Genomic DNA, 23,324 nt, shown 5'->3' with positions numbered 1-23,324 from the left:
CACCCCAAAAAATCCTGGCTAAGCCCCTAAGGGAAACTGTTTCGTTTCTGGAAATGTCTCCCCCGCCGACACACACACTCCAGATTTCCCGCCTTATTGAAATAGGGGGCCCAGGACTAGCAGAACATAAAAGAGATAAAATTTATATATGGGGGGAAGGTAGGTTATTACTTGCCAAAGACCACCCCTCAATTATAGAAACTTCCCAAAGTCTCTGATATGTTCCTGCCCTCGCCCTATTATTATTATTATTATTATTATTATTATTATTATTATTATTATTATTATTATTATTATTATTATTATTATTATTATTTCTCCACTGATGTCTCTTTCTAGAGAGTGATATCCTTATACGCGGGACATACATTCGTGTCGATATGTTTTACATTCTAGGGCGAGAGGTGCACTCTTGACGGCCGTGTGACCTTCGAGGGATAACTATTCATACGCGCTGAAGAATGACCCAAGCATAGCTGAATCAGAGATGGCAGGCTGTGTCGGGGGGCAGGGGTGGGGACACAGTGCCCCCCCCCGGTGTCGTTGGTCCCACGACCAATTCGGGCGGGGGGGTAGTCCAACAATCTGGAGGGCTACAGGTTTCCCAACCTGGTCTGTGGGGTCTGATGAGAGGAGAAGCCTGTTTCTCACTTGCAAGCCACCCTTGAGGCATAGCACGTGTGAACTCGCGCTCAGCCTCGTCGTGCTTGGAAGAGGGGAAACGTGTCTTGAATTCCCTGCTCGGCCATGTCTCTCCCTCCCTCGGCTCTCGGGGTTCCTGGGAGAAAGCAGGCGAAAGAGGAAGCTTGGAAAGGGCCACAGAAATTAGCTCTGCGTGAATAAGATTGGTGCTGCCACTCCAAGTGCGGGGCTACCAAGCACCAGCCGCCTCCGTGCCACAACCAGGCAGGGCAGCAGCCCAAACGCCTGCGCCTCTTTCCCGCCAGGGCATGGCGTCTCCTCCTGGTGGAGCGAGCGCGCCAGAGAGCCGGCCTGGGTCTTCCTGGCTCAGTCCCCTGGCGAGCGCAGCAGGGCGCTCGGGTTTCACTTGTTGCCGGGCAGGCCGCTGGCAGCAGCGGGAGCCATCAGCGCTTCTCCTGCCCGGTGATTGTAAATAGGTTTGACTAGCCGCTGATCCCGGGGTCAGGGCTCTCTTCCTCGCTTAATCCCGCGCTCTCCAAACACACTCTGGCCTCTCCCTTCCCCTCCCCGCGCAGGACTCCCCTCTCCTATTCGCTCCGCTTCCCTCCACTTGGACGGCCTCCATCCCCACCCGCTTCTGTGACACCCAAAGGAAAGAGCTCCGCGCCACCAGCTTCGGGGGCGCCGTCCAGCCATGGGGAGCCCAGGCGGGCGCTCCTCCTCACCACTCCCGAGAAGAAAGGCCTCGTTTTTGTAGGTCCTCTGGAGAAAACGAGGGGTCCCTAAACAAAACAAAAACTCCATCTTCATCTATACAGTGTGACTAAACTACACTAAAGCATGGACCCCGGGTGGGGAGGTGCAAGGCAGAAAGGAGTAACTAAAGAGGAACGGAGGAGAACCGTCCCGGACAAAAGCGAGTAGGGCGAAAATGGAATACTTGGTGTGTGGTTCTGGTTCCTGAAGCAACGCGCCCGTGTGTGTGTGTGAAAGATCTTTAAGACCTAAATGAGGAAAAGCCATAAGGACCCTCTGGAAACCGAGGAGAAAATGAATGCAAGTGAGAAGCGCTTAAATCGACGTGAACTGCTGCCTAGATCACAGCGTTAAAGATGCTCGGCTTCCAGTTAATTGCTGTTACAGTGCCATTGAAAGCCATAGCTTCAGGTCTTTTAGTTTCCGGGGGATTCGCTCGAAACTAACTGTTGCTGTATGATCAGCAATCGGGTCCTTCCCCCTCCCCCCTGCGCCCCTTGTGCCCAAGTCCCAGCGCCTGAGCTCACACGTGCACCCATCCGGCCAGACCTCCGGGACGCGCGAAACCGATTATCCCGAGAAGGATAAAATGCCGACGGCGGGGAATGGAAGAAGGGGAAGCACTAAGTTAAAGGGGAGGAAAATCCCAGTCCAGGAAGTCCAGGATGGCTAGAAAAATAGGGATGGTTCTCTGGAGGGAAAGGGAAAGGCCTGCTTCTCCAGGAAAGGGGCGAAGTCCACCTCGAAATCCCTAAAACGAACTTACTGGCACGGCTTACAAGTTAGTCCCTATCTGGCTCTTGCCGGGGTAAAAAGAGAAACAAGAGGAGGGAGATCTCACTGCGCCATAAGCTGAGTTTTTCCCTCCCCAGAGGCGCCTGCTTCCCCGAGCAGGTGCTGGTGGGGCAGAAGTGACTGCAACTAACAAACTCCCAGAGCCTAAGCGGTGAGCAAGAAAGAAAGAGGAGTTGGAAGCAAGAATTAGGCATAGGGTGAAGTGCGGGAAACTCTGGGAGGAAGAGTAAAATAGGAGGAAGTGCCTCCTAGGCTCCTCAGTTAAAGCGAAATGGGGCTTGGCGCGTAATAAAACAAAATAGCGCTTATACAGTATAAGGTAAACCGGTTTCTCCCACTAAATCACGCCACGCCGGGGAATCCTGGTGTCACACGACGCCAGCTTCCTTCCGACGCCTTTTCTGGACTCTTGAGCTCCCACTTATCTGGACTCTGAGCAACTCCGTGGGCCGCCTTGCCCCTGGCGGAGGGTATGGCATTGGGGACGGAGAGACAACTGACATTGCGCGCAGAATTCAGCCCCCCTTTCCTTCCTCTTGTTCTTCTTCTCAGGGGCCTGATGCGGCTTGGCGAGGGAGCTGGGAAAGGGCAGATCGGTTGCCACCAGCCCCCGCCATCTCCCCAAACTGCTCCCCCAACCGCAACGGCGTCCCCTGGGGGCCCATTGTGCGAGCGTGGCGGCCCGCGAGGCCTTGGGGCCGGCCCTTCACGCTTCTCTGAGCAGATCTCGGAGTGTTCCCGCCTCCCACTTGGCCAAGATAAGATCTGAACGGGCCAGGGAGGGCCCAGGATGCGCACTGGTCCATGGCCTTGCTGGACCTCCTCCTCCTCCTCTGCTGGGGGGAAGGGATGCTTGAAAGTAGACTTGATGCTTGTTTTTGGGAGAGGTGTTGCCAGTTCTAAGCACTCGGCGGAAACAGAGTTGCCCACCCGCAGCCCTAATCTTCCAAGCCAGCGCAAATCAGCAGGTCAATGCCGAACGTTTTGTGATTTAAGTTCTGGGTTTGGGTGTTGTTTTGACTTCTCCCAAAACCCTGGAGGGAGAGGGGGGAAAGGCTAGATGTAGGGGTACTAAGCGGCCGGCCAGCAGCTCCCTCAAGCCCTCCATTCCCCACCCTGTGTTTCGCTCTGTATACACTTTGCTAAGTGTATCTGGAATGACCTCCAAGCAGTATTGAAAACGGTGCGTTCAGTATAAATGAAATCTTCCATACACCAGAAGCAGATCCGACGATCAAATCAGAGGGCGAACAATTCTCTATCTCAGAATGAAAAATAAAGCATTTAAATCAGGAAATCGTTTAAAACTTTATGTAGTTTTGCATATTAAATTATTTAGGCATGTGGCTTCCCAGGAGGTCTAATGATTTCTTCTTAAAAATAAAATAAAATTAAAACCCTTACATTTAACTGGTTGCATTGTGGGGCTTTGAACAAGGTTTTATGAAGGTTATTATTTGACCTGCTTCTCCGCGGAAAGAAAAAACAACAAAGCAAATACATGCACATAAGAATAACAAAAGCACCGAACAAAGTCAACTAAATGAGGATAATAATCATTCTGATTCTGGGTTATGGAGTGAGGCGCAATCTAACCAAAGACATTGATTTGATTGAGAGAGTTAAGCACACGTTTAAATTTTCAGCACTTAAACCAGTGAACATATAACGTATTTTAACTTCGCCTAGACTGTGTTGCTAATTATTATAATAATAACAAGAATAATAGTAAATTTTGAAAAGTTTTGTTGCAGTTCATTTGAACATGGGTGTTAGTTGGCACGAGTTAATAGTAGCGCTGTAGGCAATAGGACACCGAGGGTTAAGGGGCAAGCAAAATGACTTTAAGAACTCCTCTCCCCAAACACAACAGAGAATGTGAAGTCCTTTTGGTACTCCTTCTGCCTCTCTCTCTCTCTCTCTCTCCCCCTCCCCCGCCCCCTTCCTTCCAGAAAAGTTGTTGGCGCCATTTGCATGCAAAGAGAAGCGCAGATAGCTTTCATAAATACCTGGTGGTTTATTACATTTCCAAAAATCAGACCTCTCTGTGTGACAACAGCCAGTTAAATGAGTGGTAACTGGAAACCATAAAGGATTATTCACATTTCATATATATATGTATAGAAATTTGGATTGGCACACACACCTCGCCAACATCTGTGGGCGCATGTGCATCGAAGAAACGGGTATGGTTTTTCACCGATGCCCGGTTGCTGGTATTTTCCTTTGTGGCAAACCCCTTATTAAAGATTGAGCGGGAGAGGGAGAAAAATGCACAAGTCCAACATCGATTGGATTGCTGTAAAAGGGCAGGATCTGATACAAGCAAACTACACACTCGCCCAAAGAGCATGGCAAGAGTTCCCACCCAGCTTTCAGACGCCGGTCTGCAGAGCGAGGGAGTCAGGAAAAGAGGGCCTAGCAAAATATCAAAAGGGGTGAAAGGAAGGCTAAGAATAAGTTGTATTACAGAAACCAACAAGGTTATTTGGGAACGAAGGTTGGCGACCACTTTCAAGGATGAGTAATTCAAACGAATATGGAAGGCTGAGAATGGGGAAGTTAATCCCCATAAACCATTTCTAGCAGAGACCGAATAGCCCAGCCTACAGGCCTTAAGAGATCACTTCGATAAAAGATCCATTGAAACCCAAGGAGCTTACTTCCAGGTAATGTGTTTGGAGCATGTAAGGAGTAGTGTCTGCCATCTGAGGGTGGTTTTACTCTGGAGTAACCTGGAGTACGCCCAAGGACTTCAAAGAAAACCAACGGTGGCTGCTCCGGGGCAAGTTTTTTTTCGTAGCTGCAGCCAACTGATATACATAAACGAACGCAGGGAGCCAATTACTCATTTGCTTTGCTCTAAGCTTTGTTTCCGCTCTGGACTTCACAGAGTCCTCTCCCCCACCCCACCCCACCCCCGCCTTCGTTCAATAGCCATAAATAAAAAAGCTGAAACAATAATTGTAAAATGTAGCCTAAACTGTGTCTTTACTGTTATATCAAGTTTAATATCGACTTCCCACTTCAGAATCAGGCAACGGAGAAAGTCACTTTAAATCAAATTTCTATGCAATTAAACAACATTATGATATCCGTACAAACAAATGCATCATTTTAGTGTAACAGCATTCACGGTTCAAACAAGGTTCCTTGGTATCCCGAAGAAGAGAAGACAGTGCTGGGACAAGAGATAGACTCCCCACCCTACCCCATCCGCCCAAAATTGTGGCTTTGTTCAGAAACAGTTTTTATGGTAGTTTTTATGTCTAATCAGTATTCAGCATCATAATTGTATCTAGCCTAAACATGGTGAGTCCAGTAATGTTGGAGTTATATCTAGCCTTAGGGCCCAGAAGGGGGAGAGAACCGTCCAAACCTATTTAAAACCGCTTCACTAACTTAAGACAGAAAACTTAGTACTGTAAGCTAGATGTTTCAATAAGCCCGTGCCAGAAAAAAACAAAATAAACAAGGAATGCTATGGAAAGTATTTTAATCGGTCGCCTTCCTTAACAATACTCAACAGATATTAAAATAATATCCAAAAACTACACCATTAAAAAAAAACTTTCTCCCCCTTTTTGTTGTTGTTCGCGATCACAGAAACTCTGAAAAGTCTAAACCCAAATAGGGATTTGTGTGGTTGCTGATCTTATTATATTTCACGTTATATTTATACATATAGTCAATTTCCAATCTCTAGTTTTTAAGGCATGCCATGAATTAGTACATTTTGGATTTACTGGTTGCACTTTCACTTTGAAATTGATATAACTCAGAATCGAACGCATCTTTAGAGTTTTATTTGTTTTCCTTTTTTAGCGGAAACGCCTTTTTAGTAAACTATATACACATTTATGAATTCCCTTGTAACGCCTAAAATTAATTAAAATTATTCCACAATGCATTTACAAGAAGAAGAAAAAATACAAAAAATAGTTAACAAAAGGAAAAAAAATGCAGACGTAATAAACATTTACAAAATCCAGAATATTGTTGCTGGTTGCAAAAAAATAAAATAAAAATGTTTTTATAAATAAACAAAATAAGAAAAAATAAAGAACCCCGCTTCGTAAGAACTACAAAAAGAAGAGTTTAAGCGTGGTTTTGGATTTGCATCCCTTGGTACTGTGTTATAAACGAGAACAGTTCTCCCCAACATCTTTGCTTTCCTTAGGCAATAAAAAGTCTTCACAAGAAGCGGCTCAAAGAGTGACCAGTTAGTGCTTCTGTGTGGCAGAAAAGTTGGCGTCGCCTAGATCTTCGAATAATTAACAATTATAGTTATGTCTGTCTGTCTTTTTTGCCCTCCCCCCGCTTTAGCAAATGTAAACGCATTGTGGCTCCTGGGTGAATGATAAATACTGTACAAAAAAAAATCTCAGTTAAAACACAGACGGTTTGTCTAAAACCCAACAACAACAGAAGGAAAATATAACAACCCAACTCCCCCCCCACCCCCAGTTTCAGAAACTAGTCCTTAGGGTAGAGAGGGGGGGACTGGGGGGCAGCATTAGAGCAATCTGTTACCTTCTCTCTTCATTATCCTCACCATTAGGAATATTTGTTATTATAATTATTATGATCCTTATTACAACGTCATCAAAACATTTCCTCTCTCTTTCTTGTTGTTCTGTACAAAAGGAAGGGGGCGGCGGGGGGTGGGTCTGGGAAGATGGGCAGCAGTGGCGGCGAGGGGGACGAGGGGGCTCCCAGGAGAGAGAGCGCGACACCCTCCATTGCGCCCCCGCGCCCCTTGGCTGGTCCGTCCGTCCGTGCGCCCTTCCTCCCCTTGGCTCAGATGTGCGTCAAGGGCACCGTGCCGTTGACCCCCGTGCTGGCGCTCTGATAGTGCTGTGGCAAGGAGTGCAGGCGGCTCTGGGCAGCGGCGGCCGCCGCCGCGGCAGCCGCCGCCGCCGCCGGGTCCCCTCCTTCTCCGCCGGGCAAGTACATACTGATCATCTCTCGCAGGTCCCCAGGGCACGGGGCCCGCGAGTGCGCCGAGGTGACGGGCGGGCTGACGCTGGGCTCGGACTTGACCAGGGAGCCGAGCGCGCCCAGCGCCCCGGACGAGGCGGCCGCTGCTGCCGCGGCTGCGGCCGCCGCCGCCGCCGCCGAGTTCTGGTGGGGTTGCGCGCCGTAGGAGATGCCCCCGTAGGCCGACGGCGAGGCGCTCATGTAGCCCTGCGAGTTGGAGATGGGGCTGTACTGGAGGGCGCCCATGTCGTAGCGGTGCATGGGCTGCGGGTTGTGCGGGTGCGGGTGGTGCGCGTGGGCGTGCGGGTGGGCGCCGCCGCCCGGGTGCTGGCTGTAGGCGAGCTGCGCCTCCTGCATCATCGCCGCCGCAGCCGCCGCCGCAGCCACCGAGCCCGGGTACGCGCCGTTGGCCCAGCCGTTCATGTGCGGGTAGCCCCCGCCGCCGCCTCCTCCGCCGCCGCCTCCCCCGCCACCGGGGCCGCCTCCGCCGGGGCTCTCCAAGCGCTGGCCCACGCCGGCCGGGCTCACGCCGACGCCCATGGCCACCGGAGGGCCTCCGCCGGGGCCGCCCGCGCCCAGCAGCCCTCCGGCCAGCGAGTACTTGTCCTTCTTGAGCAGAGTCTTGGTTTTCCTCCTGGGCCGGTATTTATAATCCGGGTGCTCCTTCATGTGCAGCGCCCGCAGCCGCTTGGCCTCGTCGATGAAGGGTCTCTTCTCGGCCTCCGACATGACTTTCCACTCGGCGCCCAGGCGCTTGGAGATCTCCGAGTTGTGCATCTTGGGGTTTTCCTGGGCCATCTTCCGGCGCTGGCCCCGAGACCAAACCATGAAGGCGTTCATGGGCCTCTTGACCCGGTCTTGGTTAGCCTTGGGGCCCCCGCCGCCGCCGCCTCCTCCTCCACCTCCTCCTCCCCCGGCTCCGGTTTGGCCCGAGAGGTTGGTGGTGACCTGGGCTCCGCCGGGGGAGTGCATGTCCGTCTCCATCATCATGCTATACATTCGCGCAGCTTTCGGGGGCCACCAGGCTCCACAGCGTCAAAACATAGAGCGCAGGAAGGCGAAGAAGCGGCGCGCCGAGGAGAGCGCACGACCAGGAGGACGAGTCCGGGCGGGAAAGAGGAGGTGCCGAGGAGAAGTAAATTATATAAGAGTTCACCACGACGGTCGAGAGCGAGGAGAGGTGGTGGTGCTGGGGTTGGGTGGGGGAGAAAGTTGTTTTCTTCTTGAGCTCAGAGAGGAAAGCGCGAAAGCGCGCGCGCGGGAATCTCCTCGGGCGGGCAAAACTTTCTCCCTCTCCAAGAGTGTTGCGCTCCGGTTTCTGGTCCAGCTGGATTCAAAAGCGGCTCAAACAGGTGCCGGGCGGAGGCTCGGGGGGAAGAAGCGGAAGACGGCGCCGGCGAAGAAAGTCTGGCCGATCCACTTTGGCGAGGAGGTGGCGGGGAAGTGCGCGCCCGGGCTCTCTCGTCGCTCTCCTGCGTCCTCGGCTCAGCACACGCGCGCCTCTCTCCCTCTCCCGCACACACACACGCGCACACGCAGGCAGCCGCGCTCCCCTCCTTCTCGCGGCGGCTGAAGTGATCTAATGCGCGCGCCCCCCCTCTCTCCGCTAACTTCCACAGCGAGAGAGAGAGAGAGAGTTGAGGGAGGGAGCGTGTGTGACTCGCATCCGCTGGTCCCAAGTGAACAGAGGCGAAGAGACAGGAAATCCCCCTCCCCCTCTGCCGCCTCCACCACGCGTAAAAAAAAAAGCGGGAGGGGGGGAAATAAAAGAAAGGAGTAATTAAATCACAAGAAAAAGAGGGAGGAGGAGGAGGGGTGAGTGAGGGAAAAAGGAAGAAAATAGTAAGGACGCGCGGGGGGGGGGGGGGCGAGAGCGAGGGGAGGGGGAAAGCCAAGAGCTCCCAGGCAGGCAGCAGAACTTGCACAGTAATTTGTTCTCTGTGGTTTCCCTCCTCTAGCCCGGGAGGAATCGGGAAAGGAGGAGCAGCCGAGAGATACCACGAGAGAAGAGCCCAGCAGCCATACACCGCGCACCGAACGGGGATTAAATTAGTTTGCCTTGGCCAATCGGAGCGCGCCGGCGGGGGATTATTTGCATGGCGCACTGAGGAGTGACGTCCGGAGGTGAGAAGTACAAACTATTATGGAACTGGCGGGGAAGGGCGAGGGGGGGGGAGCAGGGCGGGGATGGGGAGCCTTCGGGGAGGGGCCACGAAAGGGGTCACACGCAACCACCAGGAACGCGGATAAATAATAAAATAACCCGAACCGAAGTAAGCGTCTACTAGGAAGCAAAGGCCGTAACGGCGAAAATAAAATAAAATTCCGAGGGCATATATATGTCAACTCGAACCGGTTCAAGATGCGCTTCACCCCAAAAAGATCATTTAAATTTAAATCGCGCGCACCCTGGTGTCCGCCTGCTCTTCTGGAACCGTGGCGTGTTTAGCTGCAAAGAATTCATTTCGGGGGAGGGAATAGCAGCAGCGACAGACGTTTTTGGCACCGGCAGAAGTTATTTAGTTTTTAAGCTACTGGACTTTTTCAACCTTGTAAAATTTCCTTTCTGCTTCTTCTCCTCCTTTCCTGTACGGAACTTTTTTTGTTTGTTTCCTATGCCTTTTGTGCTTGCTGAGAAGGAATATAATTTTCCGCTAGTGTATCTTGACGCGCAGGTGTTTTCTGGGCGGGTGTTGGGAAAGGCAACATTTTAATAAGCCCTCAAGATTTATCTGTGTGTAAGAATCTCACCAAAAAGACTCTCCGATCTCAGCTCACTTGGAAGAAAGTTCTATTGAGATCAGTGGGACTCTACTTTGAAGTAGTATCAACAATGACTTATGGTATCTTAAAGATTTATCGTGGCATAAAGTTTCGTGAGTCATGAGACAATGTTGGGCAATTTTTAAGGTGCCACGAGACTTGTCCTTGGTGTTCTGCAGTATATAACAGGGTTACCTCTCTGGAAATTCTTTCAATTTAATATGTTTAGGATGGGGATGCGTGTCAAGTTTAAAATCTGAAATCACTATTTATAAAATGTAGTAGGCTGTAGTATAAGTTGCTTTGAAACTACACTATAAAACATTCAGGTCGGTGCTACCCATGTTTAATAATAATAATAATAATAATAATAATAATAATAATAATAATAATAATAATAAATTTTATTTATACCCCGCCCTCCCCAGCCAAGGCCGGGCTCAGAGCGGCTTACAAGCCGTTTACTCAGGTGAGTTCAGCTAGCCCCATTCCCAAGTAAGGGCCTAGACGTTGAAGCCTAACTAGGAATATTTATTGTCATTTATGTCCCAGGGACATCAGTGTGGTTTACCTTTGAGCAATTTTGGAACGGGGTGTTTAAGAAAGATACTAATGGAAGGGGGGTGTTTAAGAAACGTAATGCTCGTTCTTGTACTTCTTGGCCCTCAGTGAAGATTTCTCAACTTCCCAGTAGGAGACAGGTCTCCAAGTAGTGAAGATTGTTTTAAGAATGGAGAACTGAAACCCCATATCCTAGCACAATGCTTGGAACAGAAGTTCTTTCCTGAAGATGTCAATGGAATTTGCTTCCTTGTAATGTGTGCCAACCTAGTAGTTCGAAAGCACACAGTGCAAGTAGATAAATAGGTACCGCTCCAGCCGGAAGGTAAACAGCGTTTCCGTGCGCTGCTCTGGTTCGGTAGAAGTGGCTTAGTCATGCTGGCCACATGACCTGGAAGCTGTATGTGGGCTCCCTCAGCCAATAAAGCGAGATGAGCGCCGCAACCCCAGAGTCAGTCAGGACTGGACCTAATGGTCAGGGGTCCCTTTACCTTACTGTGTGGCTCAGATTACAGGCATTGTACCTACAGAAGTTGATGAGAAATCTGTACAAAAACTCATGGGTTTCCAGGCGCCCAATCTCAATCAACAAACCCCTCCAGCTGACATGCCATGTAAAGGGGACTGTCCTGATCTTAGAAGGAAATCCCAGTGGAGATAACTCTGTGGGTCTTTCTGGTGCCTGCCTGAAATAGGGGGCAGGACTTAAATAGATCAGTTTATGTTTCTGCCACACATTTCCCCCGCTTTTGGAACTGATTCATGGATATATCGTTCCAGAATAGATAAGCTTTAGGATTCCACAGCAAGGTCTTGAAATATATGTAGCTAGGGAGATCATTCTCCCTCATCTGAATATGTTTCTTCACCTCTGTTGACTTTTGAGAACTTCTGCCCCCCTCTAAACCAGAATTGTACAACAAACAACGCTTGAATTGAAAATAAAACCTTAAGAAGATACTTCCGTTGAATAGGGTAAACTGCACTTTTCCCTTGACTCCACGGTTTTCAATGTTTCCCCCCGCACCCTCTTTATTCTTTATTTTCCCCTATCATGTATATAAGTAGACCTGCCAAATGATGATAACTTAACTGAAGATGCATCTTGTGAAGTGGACTCTAATCCATGCCACAATACATTTGTTAGGATTTGTTGGGTGTTTATTTCAAGAAGTCAACAACCCGACTGTGTTGCCTTTGCTGCAACAGGGCTATCAGAAATGCATTGATATGTTATGCTTCCAAGCGTGGTAAGAGACTGCAATTAAATCAGTCGCAGTTACTTTATATACCAGTAAATATTCCAGACGCGTAATAACCAAATCACCAGCAAAAGGTAATAGACCGACACACCCTCTTGACTCCTTTTCATAGAAGGACACGCTAACTAATCCCCAGGGCTGCGCCCGTCCAATCTCTCTTCGCCGCCCATGTCTTCTGCAAAATGTTTAAACTTTAAAGGGCTTCTCTTATAATGCCTACGGCCATCCTTTCATGCTGCCTGTCATCTTCATTTCACACGACTGGACGCTAAATTGCCAAAAGTGCATCTTAAAAGTCTGGCAGGTTCTCTTGAGGTATTAGCTTTCCTGGGCAACAGTCTACTTCATCAGATGCAAGAGTACAGACCTTGGAAGTAGCGCAACATCTGTTTGGCAGGCAACCCGACTGCGCTTTCTCTCCCCTCTCTCACCGAGGAGGTCCACAGTAAAAAGCAACAATTAAAAATAGTAGAAGGGAAATGAAACAAAGCAATAGACTATACAGAAACATGAAATAACTGCGAACTCATTCCCTAACGTTGTTAACACCGGTCTACATTCACAATAGAATCGAGGCCATGCATGGGCTCAGAAATTGCTAACCAGGTTATGGCGTTTAAAAATCAATATCTGAAGCTAAAGAAAAGGAAAAAAAAAACAACTCGCGGAATAAGACCTGGCACACCTCTTCCCCCTTACACACTAAAGGTATGGGGCAGGCCCCCTTAGGTATAGCGTGGTGTAGTAGTTAGACTAGGACCTGGGAAATCTGGGTTCAAATCCCCACTCAATCATGAGGTTCACTGAGTGACCGTGGACCAGCCTGCAAGGCCAAAACCACTTCAAAGAGAACAAGATCTAGATTTACACGCGATGGCTCAGAAGATCGAGGAGAACTTGGTGTGGCGCTGAAGTTTATCCTCTGCAGCCAAATGCCGCTCTAGGGCAGAGGGCACTCCAGGGTAGCGGAGTATTTAACACAAGGTGCCACTAAGTGTGGGTGTTGTTTTTAAAATGTCGCTATTGAACTTGCTACTGCCACTGCCTGAAACGGGGCATGGAGAAGTCCTCAAGACCTTGATTCGAAGCATCCTGTGATCAAGTCTGGTGGGAACCACATTAGACAGATGTGGTCAGGGCAAAGATGCCACCGGCTCTCTTCAACCCACCTTGTAGCGTGTGTACGTGTCCGTTGAAAGAGATTTGAAACAAACGAACAGCTAACTAAGGAGTGGAAAATATTTTTTTCCTACTTTTGAACTTCGGTAGCCAATCACAGATAGATTGCCTAAGATTTGACTTGAGAAATGCAGCAATAAATATAGAACAGGATTTCTAAGTGGCCGTCTCTGTCTCTGTCGTTATTCACTGAAAGGCTTGTCCTCTTTGGGCAATTGGTGTAGAAGTTGTGTAATAAATAATAATATTTAGTAATTGTTTAGAAAGTATTGAGTGCATTTATGGGGCAATGAAGCCAATGTCGTCGATGCAAACACCCACTCATTCCATCAATGTAAAGCGATACAGGACGGAGTCCAATCTAACCCACACAGTCTTGGAAGTAAACTCGCTCAATAAACTGGGCTTAACTTCCGAATAAACATGCCCACAACTTGTTTATTGAGCAAAGTGCGTCTCTCATTGATCCTCACAACAGGCTCATGAGGTTGTGAGACAGCCGCCCTTCCCGTTTTACAGACGAGAAACTGAGACCCGAAAAGTTACTGACAGAGCGAAGCCAAACTGCCTGTTATCTGGCTGCCCCGTGTAAAATGGCAATTCCCTGAGCATTTACTTCGAAACAAGGGTGCCAACTAGAATAACAAATGGGGGTGGGGGGCGCGGCGGCAGGTAAGCACCGCCTTGCAAAATCTATCACAGGATGCGGCACACACACATCTGAATTCCCATAAACTTTTGGGGGGCTTAGCCCCCTCAAATATTTTATTGGGGGCCCTAGGAGTTGATTCATATGCTTCGAAAAATATTATTAAAAAGCAAGGAACATACTCTTGAGTAAGCATGCATGCATGCGACCGGGCTGCAGAATTCGGCCATTCGTTTATCAATACGGATACCTGGCATTACCCCCAGGCTGCCTTTTGAGTCAATTTAAACTCTTAAATAACATATCAACCAACTTTCCAATGCTGGCAGTCAAAACCTTTGGCGTGGTAGAGGCTACCACGGGGCCAAGGATAGCAGCGCTCACCTTGGATGGCTGCACGTGTCTTTTTGCTAAGCGGCAGGGGACTGACAGCTCTTGCGCGTGCCAAGTAGGCAGCCGGTGTGGTGTGGCGCCTGGTGCCGAGATCCCTACACGGGCAAGATCCGAATGCATGGACAGTCTTTAGAACCAGCCTTGGAAGCAGTGTAACTTGCTCCTGTAGAAAAGTGGTCCACACCATCCGCACGACCGTGTGTGTGTGTGTTTGTGTAGGGCCATTTGGCCCAGGACCTTAAGCTCAAAGGTGGCCTCAGATTTAGGCACGTTAAATTTTGGGTAAGTTTCCCAACTTATGTTGTTTATGCACATTGGACCAAAATGCGACACACACTTTCTCAGCTTGAAAAGCAGGTGCTGATTATCTCTGAGGTTTCTCTCTGTTTTTGGTGCTTTTCCCCGCTGCTGCCATCTTTGTTTTTATTATCACAGAATCATGGAATTGTAGAGATGGAAGGGACCTGTGGATCATCCTAGTCCAAACTCCTTGCCATACAGGGATAGGCAGCTGTCCCATGCGGGGATCGAACTTGCAGCCTTGTTCATTATCAGCACCACGCTCTAGCCAACTCAAACCTCGAAACAAAATAAAAAAATTCCTTCCAGTAGCACCTTAGAGACCAACTAAGTTTGTTATTGGTATGAGCTTTCGTGTGCATGCAGACTTCCTCAGATACACGAAAGCTCATACCAATAACAAACTTAGTTGGTCTCTAAGGTGCTACTGGAAGGAATTTTTAAATATTTTGTTTCGACTACGGCAGACCAACATGGCTACCTACCTGTAACTACAAATCAAAGCTGGAAGTGACTCGGGCCTTTCTAGACCACTGAAAGGGCCTGATCACCCGTTTGTAGCTGGAGGAGTGCAACCTTGAGTTTCAAGGCTGCGATCCTGTGCATAGCTCCCTCCGAGTGATCCCCAACTGACCACGGTGAGGATCCGTCCGGTCCTGGAAGGGAAGGGCCGGCGGAGTTGCGCAAGTGCCTTCCACCTTGCATGATGACTAATCCATCTATCCTGGCGGCTCAACCCAGTGACCCCCCCCCCCGCTCCCCGAAGTCTAGCTGATCTGGTGGGGAAGATATTTTTGTTTAGATGCCTGCAAAGAGGTTCGGGACTGACCTGCAAGCGTTCATTTGCCGGTGGTGTCGCCTCGCTGTTCCCAGTGTGTGGCCTCTTCACAGTGAAAGAGCCTACAAAGTTTCAACTAGGGGGCACAGCCAGGTGAGCCCCCTCCCCCACCTAGAAGGAGAATATCCTTCTAGGAACCTACAGTGTCTAGCCAGCTACCGGCTAGGAATGCTTTAAAAAGTGTTTCTTTTCTTTTCTTTCTTTTCTTTTTAAAAAAACCCAAGTAAGGTGATGTTATGCCAGATGTGCCTATCTGATGAAAACGACCGTTTGGTTTAATTTAGTGTTAGTTTATTAGGTTTACATATCGCTTCAGGCAGCCAGAGGCGCCTGGGAACCATTTACAGTATTAAGATGCAAAATCCGCAACCATTTAATAAAGCAGTACATTAAAAACAACAACCCTAAAAGAGCACAGAATATCCACTGGCGGAACAATTCTGGTGGCTCAAACCAGAATTTGGTGGGTACTCCAAGAAAAAGTTCCATCCGAAATGGCTAGCCAGCTCGTTTTGGGGATTGCTTGGTGGCGGTGATTTTGTTTGGCCCTGGGCACGAGGCAAATCCTGTCCATTGCGAGTAAACTGCTCTCGGAAATGGAGGCCTCCTTTAGGTCCAGATCAATCCAATCCAACAATCAAATTCGGGATTGTTCTCAGGGTAGCTCTACTTACGTTTCCCTGGAACTTTTAGCGATACTGTTGGTTTGTGAGTTGCACTTATCGTGAACCAGCCCACAGAGTACCCTTGGAGCCACTTTGGTGGCAAGATCTTATGGTCAATATCATTTCTGGAAAACAGCTTGAAAAAGACGGAATATTTCCCCCTCATTCCCTCCCCCCCCCCACCGTTTGTTTTCTTCTTCTGAGAAACAGGCTCGCTCGCTCTCCAAATGAACATTGCCTACATTATACAAGGCCTGCTTCACACGTGTATGGTCAGCACGGCCCCTAAACATGACAGCTGGCAGCTGAACGAGTCAACTAATTCTGCGATTAAATTCTGCAGCAAGGTGCGTCGACGGTGGGAGATCCAGGCTGGTCTGAGGATACCTTAATTTCTTAAGTTTTCTGGGAGATCAGGTGGGCGACTCGCAAAGGAAACTCTCCACACCCGCCCCTCTCCCACCTCGCCGACTTTGCCTGCTTCTTTTTGGTGACTGCGGCGCAAAGCGCGTCCAGCTGGGGAATGCCGTTTGCGCTTCCTTGGCCAGCCAGGAGCTGGCGCTGCGCACGCTGCAAAGGCACCGGCAAGTCCCCTAGGAGGAAACGGGGGGAGAGGAGGAGACCCTTCTGGAGAAGGAGCGCCCGACCCGAGGCTACTGCGAGTGAGCCGAGGCTGCGATCGCCGTCTGCTGGCTACTCCTCGGCTCCGGATTCTGCAGCGGGGGATTGGGGAAAGGGGGTGGGGTAGGGTGTTTGAGGACTCCCTGCTTCACGCCACTGGCTCCTGCCCCGATTCCCTACCCTGCTCTACTGCAACTTCCGACCGAGCGCTTTCTCCGCGCTCTTGCGCGAATGCCCCCAAGTCAACCCAAAGCGAGTCTTCTCAAATTCTCAATTTCATTTTAAGAAGCGTGTTCTAATCCACTTAGCAAAAGACCTAGGGGGTTGACACACGCTATCTAAGCAGGGCCAGTCGTGATCCTCATTCTCAGTGAAGAGTTTTAAAACTCGCAAGCTATTTGTGATTTGGGAATCTTTTCCAGAAGGTGAACCAGTCCTTTCCCTTTCACCTTTCACAAAGGCTTCCCACTCTGACGGTTCTCCTGCAGATTCCTGAGCCCCCTCTCACCCCCGAGGCAAAGCGGCTATAATTTTGTTGTTGTTGTTGTTGTTGTTGTTGTTGTTGTTGTTGTTGTTGTTGTTGTTGTTGTTGTTGTTGTAGCTTCCCAGCTCACTGGGTGAAAGCGTTTGGAGAATCTCTGGAGCTTTCGAGTCGGGGCTCACCCCTGTGAACAGTGCTCACACATATAATTCAAATTTCACAGCTGACCTGTTCTGAAAAACCTCAATCAGCTTCTAATTGAAGGGAAAACAAAATATTGCTTCCCTACAGCAGAGCTAACGATTTAATCATTATATCAGACATTATAGCTTTTAATTAGGCTAATGCTGATACTGTATGGAAAAGAGATAATTCAACACAGTTCTTGATGGATTCTGTAATTGGGTTAACGGAGGGAGCAGTTGAGGGAAGAGACGTCAATAATATTCAAGCCGCGTCTATAGCTACCACCAGGTTTATGAATGAAAGGATAGAAACGGGGCGGGGGGAGGCAGAGGAAAGGGCTGAAACTTCGCGCAGGAAATGTTTCTCTCCAACCTGCCCTGTGCCGCCCCCTGGAAAGTTCCCGAGGACGAAATGGAGTCACCGGGAGGACCAAATTCTGGTCACTCCCAATATCGGAACCTCTTTCTCCTCGGATCTCGAAGTCCCTGCAATTGGTGTTTGTTTTCTCCGCGCTGGGGTTGAAATGCAACCCCGCGTGCCTATCAGCGAGATGTGAAAAGCGGCTTCTCCACGTCGTCTGCCCACATTTTATCATTATCCCTCGAAAAACTGACTTGATGTGTCTCTCAGCTGAAGAGAAGTTGACATCTCTGCTCCCCGAAATCTAGGGGAAAGCGTTCCCTCGAGCGACGGCTTTCGTCTCCTCCTTCAAAAGGAAGGAAAAGCGAGTGTATATAAATAACCTCACATTTGAGGTAATACGAACAGGAGCGACTTGGGCGCATCGGAAAGGAAGTGCCCACGCCTGTCGAAACTGGAATTGGTTTAAGATCAGTTTCCCTTTTCGTAGAGACACTGCGGATTCTTGTTGCATTTTTAAAATTGTTATTAATCGCCAAACAGGGCGAAGGGGCGCTGACTTTCCTTCTTAATCCCCTCGTTCGGGACTGAAAATAATTAAAGACCTGGCCGCTATATTGAGGTGAAATTAACAACAACGACGACGACAAAAACAGTTTCAGATGAACCTATGAATCTAATTACAATATCCAGAGGAGTGCTGTCTAGTAGCACACATGGATTTGTGCTTTCTGCCCTGTAATAAAAACAACCAGCCGATGTTTAGATGTTGTCGAGCCAGCTGATACACTTCCCTCCCAACCACCCGCAATTCGGATAAAAATCTATTTTCTATACATTCTGGGGCAGCTTGAGAGCGACTGGCTAAGGAGCGGCTGTTCCCACTGCCTCCAATTCTGCTTGGCACGTTAACATTAGAAAAGACAAGCAAGGCTACAACGTTGGTTTTCGTTGCACGAATATAAATGGCTACATTACAACCCTTATTTTGAGCCGCAATTATTGCAGAGAACGAAGTTGGCGATCTCTGCGCACAAAGGGCCCCTTCTTCTCGGGGGCCCGGCGCCCGCCGCTTTCACAGCCTCCCGTTTGAAGAGGCGGGTTTGCTGGGAAGTTCTAGGGAGCCTGGCGCTTTTTGCAGACGCTCTTCCCTGTTCTGGGAGCGGTGTGCTCAGCACGTGTAACCAGGCCTGAGCCTTCCAATGGGCGTTCTGGAATGCAAGTTCCCCCTGCAAGGTTGGAGCACACCCTTTCGTCACGCTTTGTCAGGGAGAGAGTCTTTTATAAGCTGTTTGTTTATATTATGCCTTAACTAGACTCCCGGCACAATATTGTTTTGAAAGAGAAATATTCTCTATTGTGATCCATCCTTGTCTTATTTTGTCAGTAATTACAGCAGAATTAAACGGGTCATTGATAAAGTTCCATTGACACAAACCCCTGTAATTAACAGTCTGAATGCACCTTAAAAAAAAAAAAACATTCCTCAAGAGTTGTAATTTTTGAGTCTTTGTGTTGTTAAAGGGATACACGTATAATAGGAGAGCACCAGAATTGCTTAGAAAGAGCCGTGGCTAATTCCGGATTCCACCTCCCCCCCCCAAAAAAAAAAAACCACACACACCCTCTAGACAGCCCAATCAGTAATGCTTTCTAAGCTCTGACTGATCAGAAAAACAACACCACCTTTAAGACTAATAATAATAATATCATGAGCAGAATAATATATATATAGAAGGTGATTTATAGGATTCAATACCCCCACCCTGCTGCAACGATATTGTTGTGACATTAAATGTTTCAGGCTCTCATAGGATGGCACGCCTTGAGTAGGAAAATTAAGAAAACAACAACTATATTGTAAAAAGAACAAAACAAAAAAAGCCGGGTACTTTTTAAAGGACAGTTATTGCGTCGCGTTCTCAAGGATGAGACACGACCACTGCTTTGGAAGGAAATGCCAGGGCAATTTCGAGCCCTGATGCCTCGCACGAGGTGCCATCGAACCCCATTTCTGTAGCCTGCCTGGCCGGCCCCTCAAGTAGAAAAGACACCCCTCCATCAAAGTCCAGCCAAGACAAACTGATAAGGAAAAACCTCCGACTGAAGGCAGGAGAAGTGAGCTAACTCCTCGCCGCTGCCCCCTCTCCCACCGCCCCTTCCCGCTTTCAAACCATTCCCTGTTATTGCAAATTAGATTAACCACCCAGGCTTCAATATACATCTGACACGGGGTTCACCGGAGAGCGGAGGATCATCCACTCCAATCTCTCTTTTCCCCCCATCGGAGCATCTCCCATAAATTACATCTTGTCCTTTAATACACTTTTCTATGAGATTAAAACATCACTTTGACACGGTTTCCAGTCACGCAGCCGCATCCCCCAAATTACTTCGAAAAACAGCAAACAAGGCGAGACATCTAAATAATCTCCCAAATGCTGTTTCTGGACGTTTCATTATGCGCAGAGGGGAATACACCCCACCTTTGCGCCATTTAATGCCGTTAACCTCTCCTTTTACGAGCAGGAGTCGAGTTCTAGGGAGTGAATCCTGTTTTCTTTAAGATCAGGGTGGAAGGAGATTGTTATCCTAGTCTTGGTATAAGCTGGAGGTTGATCAGACATAGTAGGAAATTAATAATAATAATAATAATAATAATAATACTAATAATAATAATAATAATAATAATAATAATAATAATAATAATAATAATAATAATAATATTCTGGGCTATGGTTTTTGGGCATGCTTAAACTTTCTGCTGTTACTGTTTTTGGAAGCTTATTCTTCGAGTTAGTTGCTCGTCCTATAACTTCCCTGCAACTCATCCCTCGGTCCTCCGAGCCCCGCCATGCGGGGAAGACAGGCTTTATGCGCAAAAAATGAGGGTGCTACTTCACTGAGACTGTGGTCCAGATAGATGCCTGGGCCATTGGGCTCTGTAGCTCACCCCGATGCCCCTTCTCTCCATTTTCGGTCCGTGTGTGTGTGTATCGAATTATAGCGGAGGGTGGGTGGTTCGGAGGGCGGTTATTTTGGGGGACATCAAACCGTGGCCATGACACTTGACCTTCCGAGTCCTTCTGAGCTCGGTGAAATCGAAAGGCAGAGCCTAGAAAGGGTTACAGGAGAGATGTACGGAAAGGGATATATTCAGCTACACCCCCCCCCAAGATTATTCACATCAGGGATCCAGTCCTTCTCCAAATCAATTTTTATGAAGGAATGTTGCTACTTTTTCTGCACTTCAACTCAGCGAACTTCCTTTGGGCGTCGGTGGGTTGTTTTTATTCGTTTAAAATTAAGCCCGCAACCAGCATCTCCGGGGTGCGCAATCTAAACAATTCTTTGCAAACACTCCCTTTAAAAAAAAAAAGTTATTTGGTACACACTGATGCCCTAAATGGTTCTTAGGCTTCTGGTAGAGCAAGACAGGGGAGGGGGGGTGCGTGTGTCCACGCGAGATAGGGGAGGCGTAGCAAACTCTTTCCCTCTTCCACTTCTGTTCCCTCTCAGGACTCTCTCCTCGAATTATTTAATGTTGAGTTTGTTCTGGGATTTGGCCCCAAGACAACTCACCTAGTGACACCGCGGAGCCATTCTCGTGTGAAAGTAGCTTTCGGAGGAATAGCCCTTATGAGGCTACGTGATGCGAACTCCTTGCTATGCGATTTCCGACATACAGTTGGCTAGACACACTTCGGACGTCCAGAGAATCCGGGACTGAGGAGGAGTTGGGCATGGCTTACCCAACACCTTTAGATCAGAGGGTGACAGCCTAAGCGCAGGTATGTTTACCTGGAACCAAACCCCGCGGGGTTCATCGGCCCTCCTTATCCGCAAAGAAGTGGCGCGTAAAAATTCAGCCTCAGCTGCGATGGGGTCGCAGCACAAGAAATACAGTACAGTGAGAGTCTATGTTGTTCCATTGCTCCCTCCCCCCCTTTTTGGACTATAACCCGCCTCGAGTAAAATGGATGAGGCGAAGTACGCAAGTATAAACAAATAGGTTTCGAAACGCTGCGTGCCAGCTTTAGAGTTACGCAGAGCTCTGCTTTCCATTCTTCTTGATGAAGAGCTCTGTGTAGCTAGGAAGGTCGCTTCCGCCCAGAGGGCCTCGAGAACGCCGGGCTCCACTTGCTCTGGGTTTCAAGACAGTTCGATTATCGGGAACCGAACTGGGCGGCCTTTTCCTCTTCCTCCTGCATCCTCACTGATTGTGTGTGACCCTATGATGCTCAAGTAAGTGCGCACAGGATTGCGCCCTGCTCGGCACATTTGACACTGCGATCTTTGCTCTCAAAGCCGGCGCAGACGTTTTGTCTCTCTTCCTTTCTCTTTTCCTCTTCCCCCTTTCCGTCTCTCTCTCTTCTAGGTAGGCTATCAGGACACCACTTTGCCCTTTGAACAAAGAGGCTTTCAAGGCGACCCCCTCCCCTTCTCCAGGCTGCCCGGGGATCAATGCGCTCAAACGGGTTTATAATGGGTTAATTGACTGAAGCTGCTATCACATTTAAACACCTGTTTCTGCCAGGAGCCAGATCCGTTTTCTCCCGAGACTGAGTGGTGCTCAGATCTCCGGCTTCTGGCGGTGCCTCCTGAACCACCTCTCTGGTCCAGATTCCCCCCCAACCCGGTTCAGCTACCTCCGGCGAAAGCGGGAGAAAACTCTGCGGCTGGAAACATACAGCGTCTTTAACGTGGTGGGTTTATCGATTGAAGGGGTCTCCTCGTCTTTTGCTCAAGAAAACCTAACGGGATTGGGATTCAGCATGAAGGGAAATTGATTTCCACCGGCCAAGAGGTCGTGTCACATTCTGGGCGACCCTCAGGTTACATGAAAGTGTGTGTGTGTGGGGGGGGGGTTCCTTAACCTCTCCCACCACCCCAGCTAAAACTCGCTGGCGACTGTTTGCGGCGTTTTCATCAAAGAACTGTAACTAGGTTCTTTAGAGCCGCGTTTCCTGGGAGAGAGCCGATCCCAGAGTAGGCAAAGTTTCTTTCTGCCTTGGGTAAGGCCGCGGGGTCACGCAAACCCGAACAGCTTCTGCTTTCTTCAAGCCTACCCCCCCCCCCCGCATCACACCCCGACTTCCCACGTGGACATGTCAATTGCCGCTCTCTGCCCAAATGGAAGCCAACCCCTGACACCAAAAAGTAGCCCGCCCGTATCCCTCCCTCCCCCTCGCAGATCCCTTGCCCGGGGAGAAAATGCGTAAAAACCGAACAAAAATTAAGGCGGCTTGCTGAGCTTCCACCCACCCTTTCGACTGTCCCGCTGAGCTGGGGAGTGGGCTGTGTGTGTGTGTGTGTGTGTGTGTGTTGGAGAGAGAAAGAGAGAGATTCTCTCTGTGTATGTGTGGGGTGGGTCATTTATTTTTTTAAAATCTTTTATCATAAAAGTGAAAGTCCCCCTCCCCCCCGCTCGTCACGCATCTCCACATGGATCCCCATCGATCAAGCAGCAACGGAAAGCTCTTTGGAGCCTCTCGTCGAAAGTTGCAAGCGCGCCTCCCCCTCAGGAAACTCCTGGCGGAGCCCCCTCCCTCCCCCTTTTCCCTCTCCCACCCCCCACCCCACCCCGCAGGGCGACCCACCCACCTTCCCCCCTTCCAAAGTTAGAGGCACACTTACAGTTCCAGCTTTCTTCTCTTCCCCCCACTGCGGAGAGGACAGCAGGGCAGGGGCGCAGCCTCTCCCGCAGGGCAGCGCAGGGCGAGTTGCCTTGGCCACCTTCCTTAGCGCTCGGCTGGCTGGCTGGATCCCTAGGCGGGCGCAAGCGGTGCGCAGCGGCTCTGGCTTTGGCCCCGGGGTAGCCGACCCTCTTCCTCCCTCGCTTTAACTCTCTCTCTCTCTCTCTCTCTCTCTCTCTCTCTCTCTCTCTCTCCCT

The 23,324-nt window shown here is 49.3% G+C and overlaps 1 protein-coding gene and 2 long non-coding RNA genes across 3 annotated transcripts in view; 1 reads left to right on the top strand and 2 right to left on the bottom strand.

Annotated features, from left to right (window-relative positions):
- LOC308589443 overlaps nt 1–23,324 on the top strand; it is a 344,225-nt gene that overhangs the window by 168,417 nt on the left and 152,484 nt on the right. The window contains exon 3 of the long non-coding RNA XR_014009249.1: nt 9,132–9,297. This is a non-coding gene — a long non-coding RNA (uncharacterized lncRNA). The remainder of the gene's footprint in view (nt 1–9,131; nt 9,298–23,324) is intronic.
- Nucleotides 1–23,324, bottom strand: part of LOC308589442 — a 49,480-nt gene that overhangs the window by 25,740 nt on the left and 416 nt on the right. Inside the window, exon 2 of the long non-coding RNA XR_014009248.1 lies at nt 23,069–23,306. This is a non-coding gene — a long non-coding RNA (uncharacterized lncRNA). The remainder of the gene's footprint in view (nt 1–23,068; nt 23,307–23,324) is intronic.
- On the bottom strand, nt 5,673–9,123 carry SOX1 (SRY-box transcription factor 1). The gene has a single exon (XM_081198544.1). It carries the CDS (start codon nt 8,170–8,172, stop codon nt 6,994–6,996), a length of 1,179 nt encoding a protein of 392 aa, XP_081054670.1. The 5' UTR covers nt 8,173–9,123; the 3' UTR covers nt 5,673–6,993.

The sequence above is a fragment of the Podarcis bocagei genome, assembly GCF_964188305.1.
Source record: "Podarcis bocagei genome assembly, chromosome: 6".
NCBI lineage: Eukaryota > Metazoa > Chordata > Lepidosauria > Squamata > Lacertidae > Podarcis > Podarcis bocagei.
Note: the sequence above shows the minus strand (reverse complement) of the source record. Positions and strands in the feature narration are given on the sequence as shown.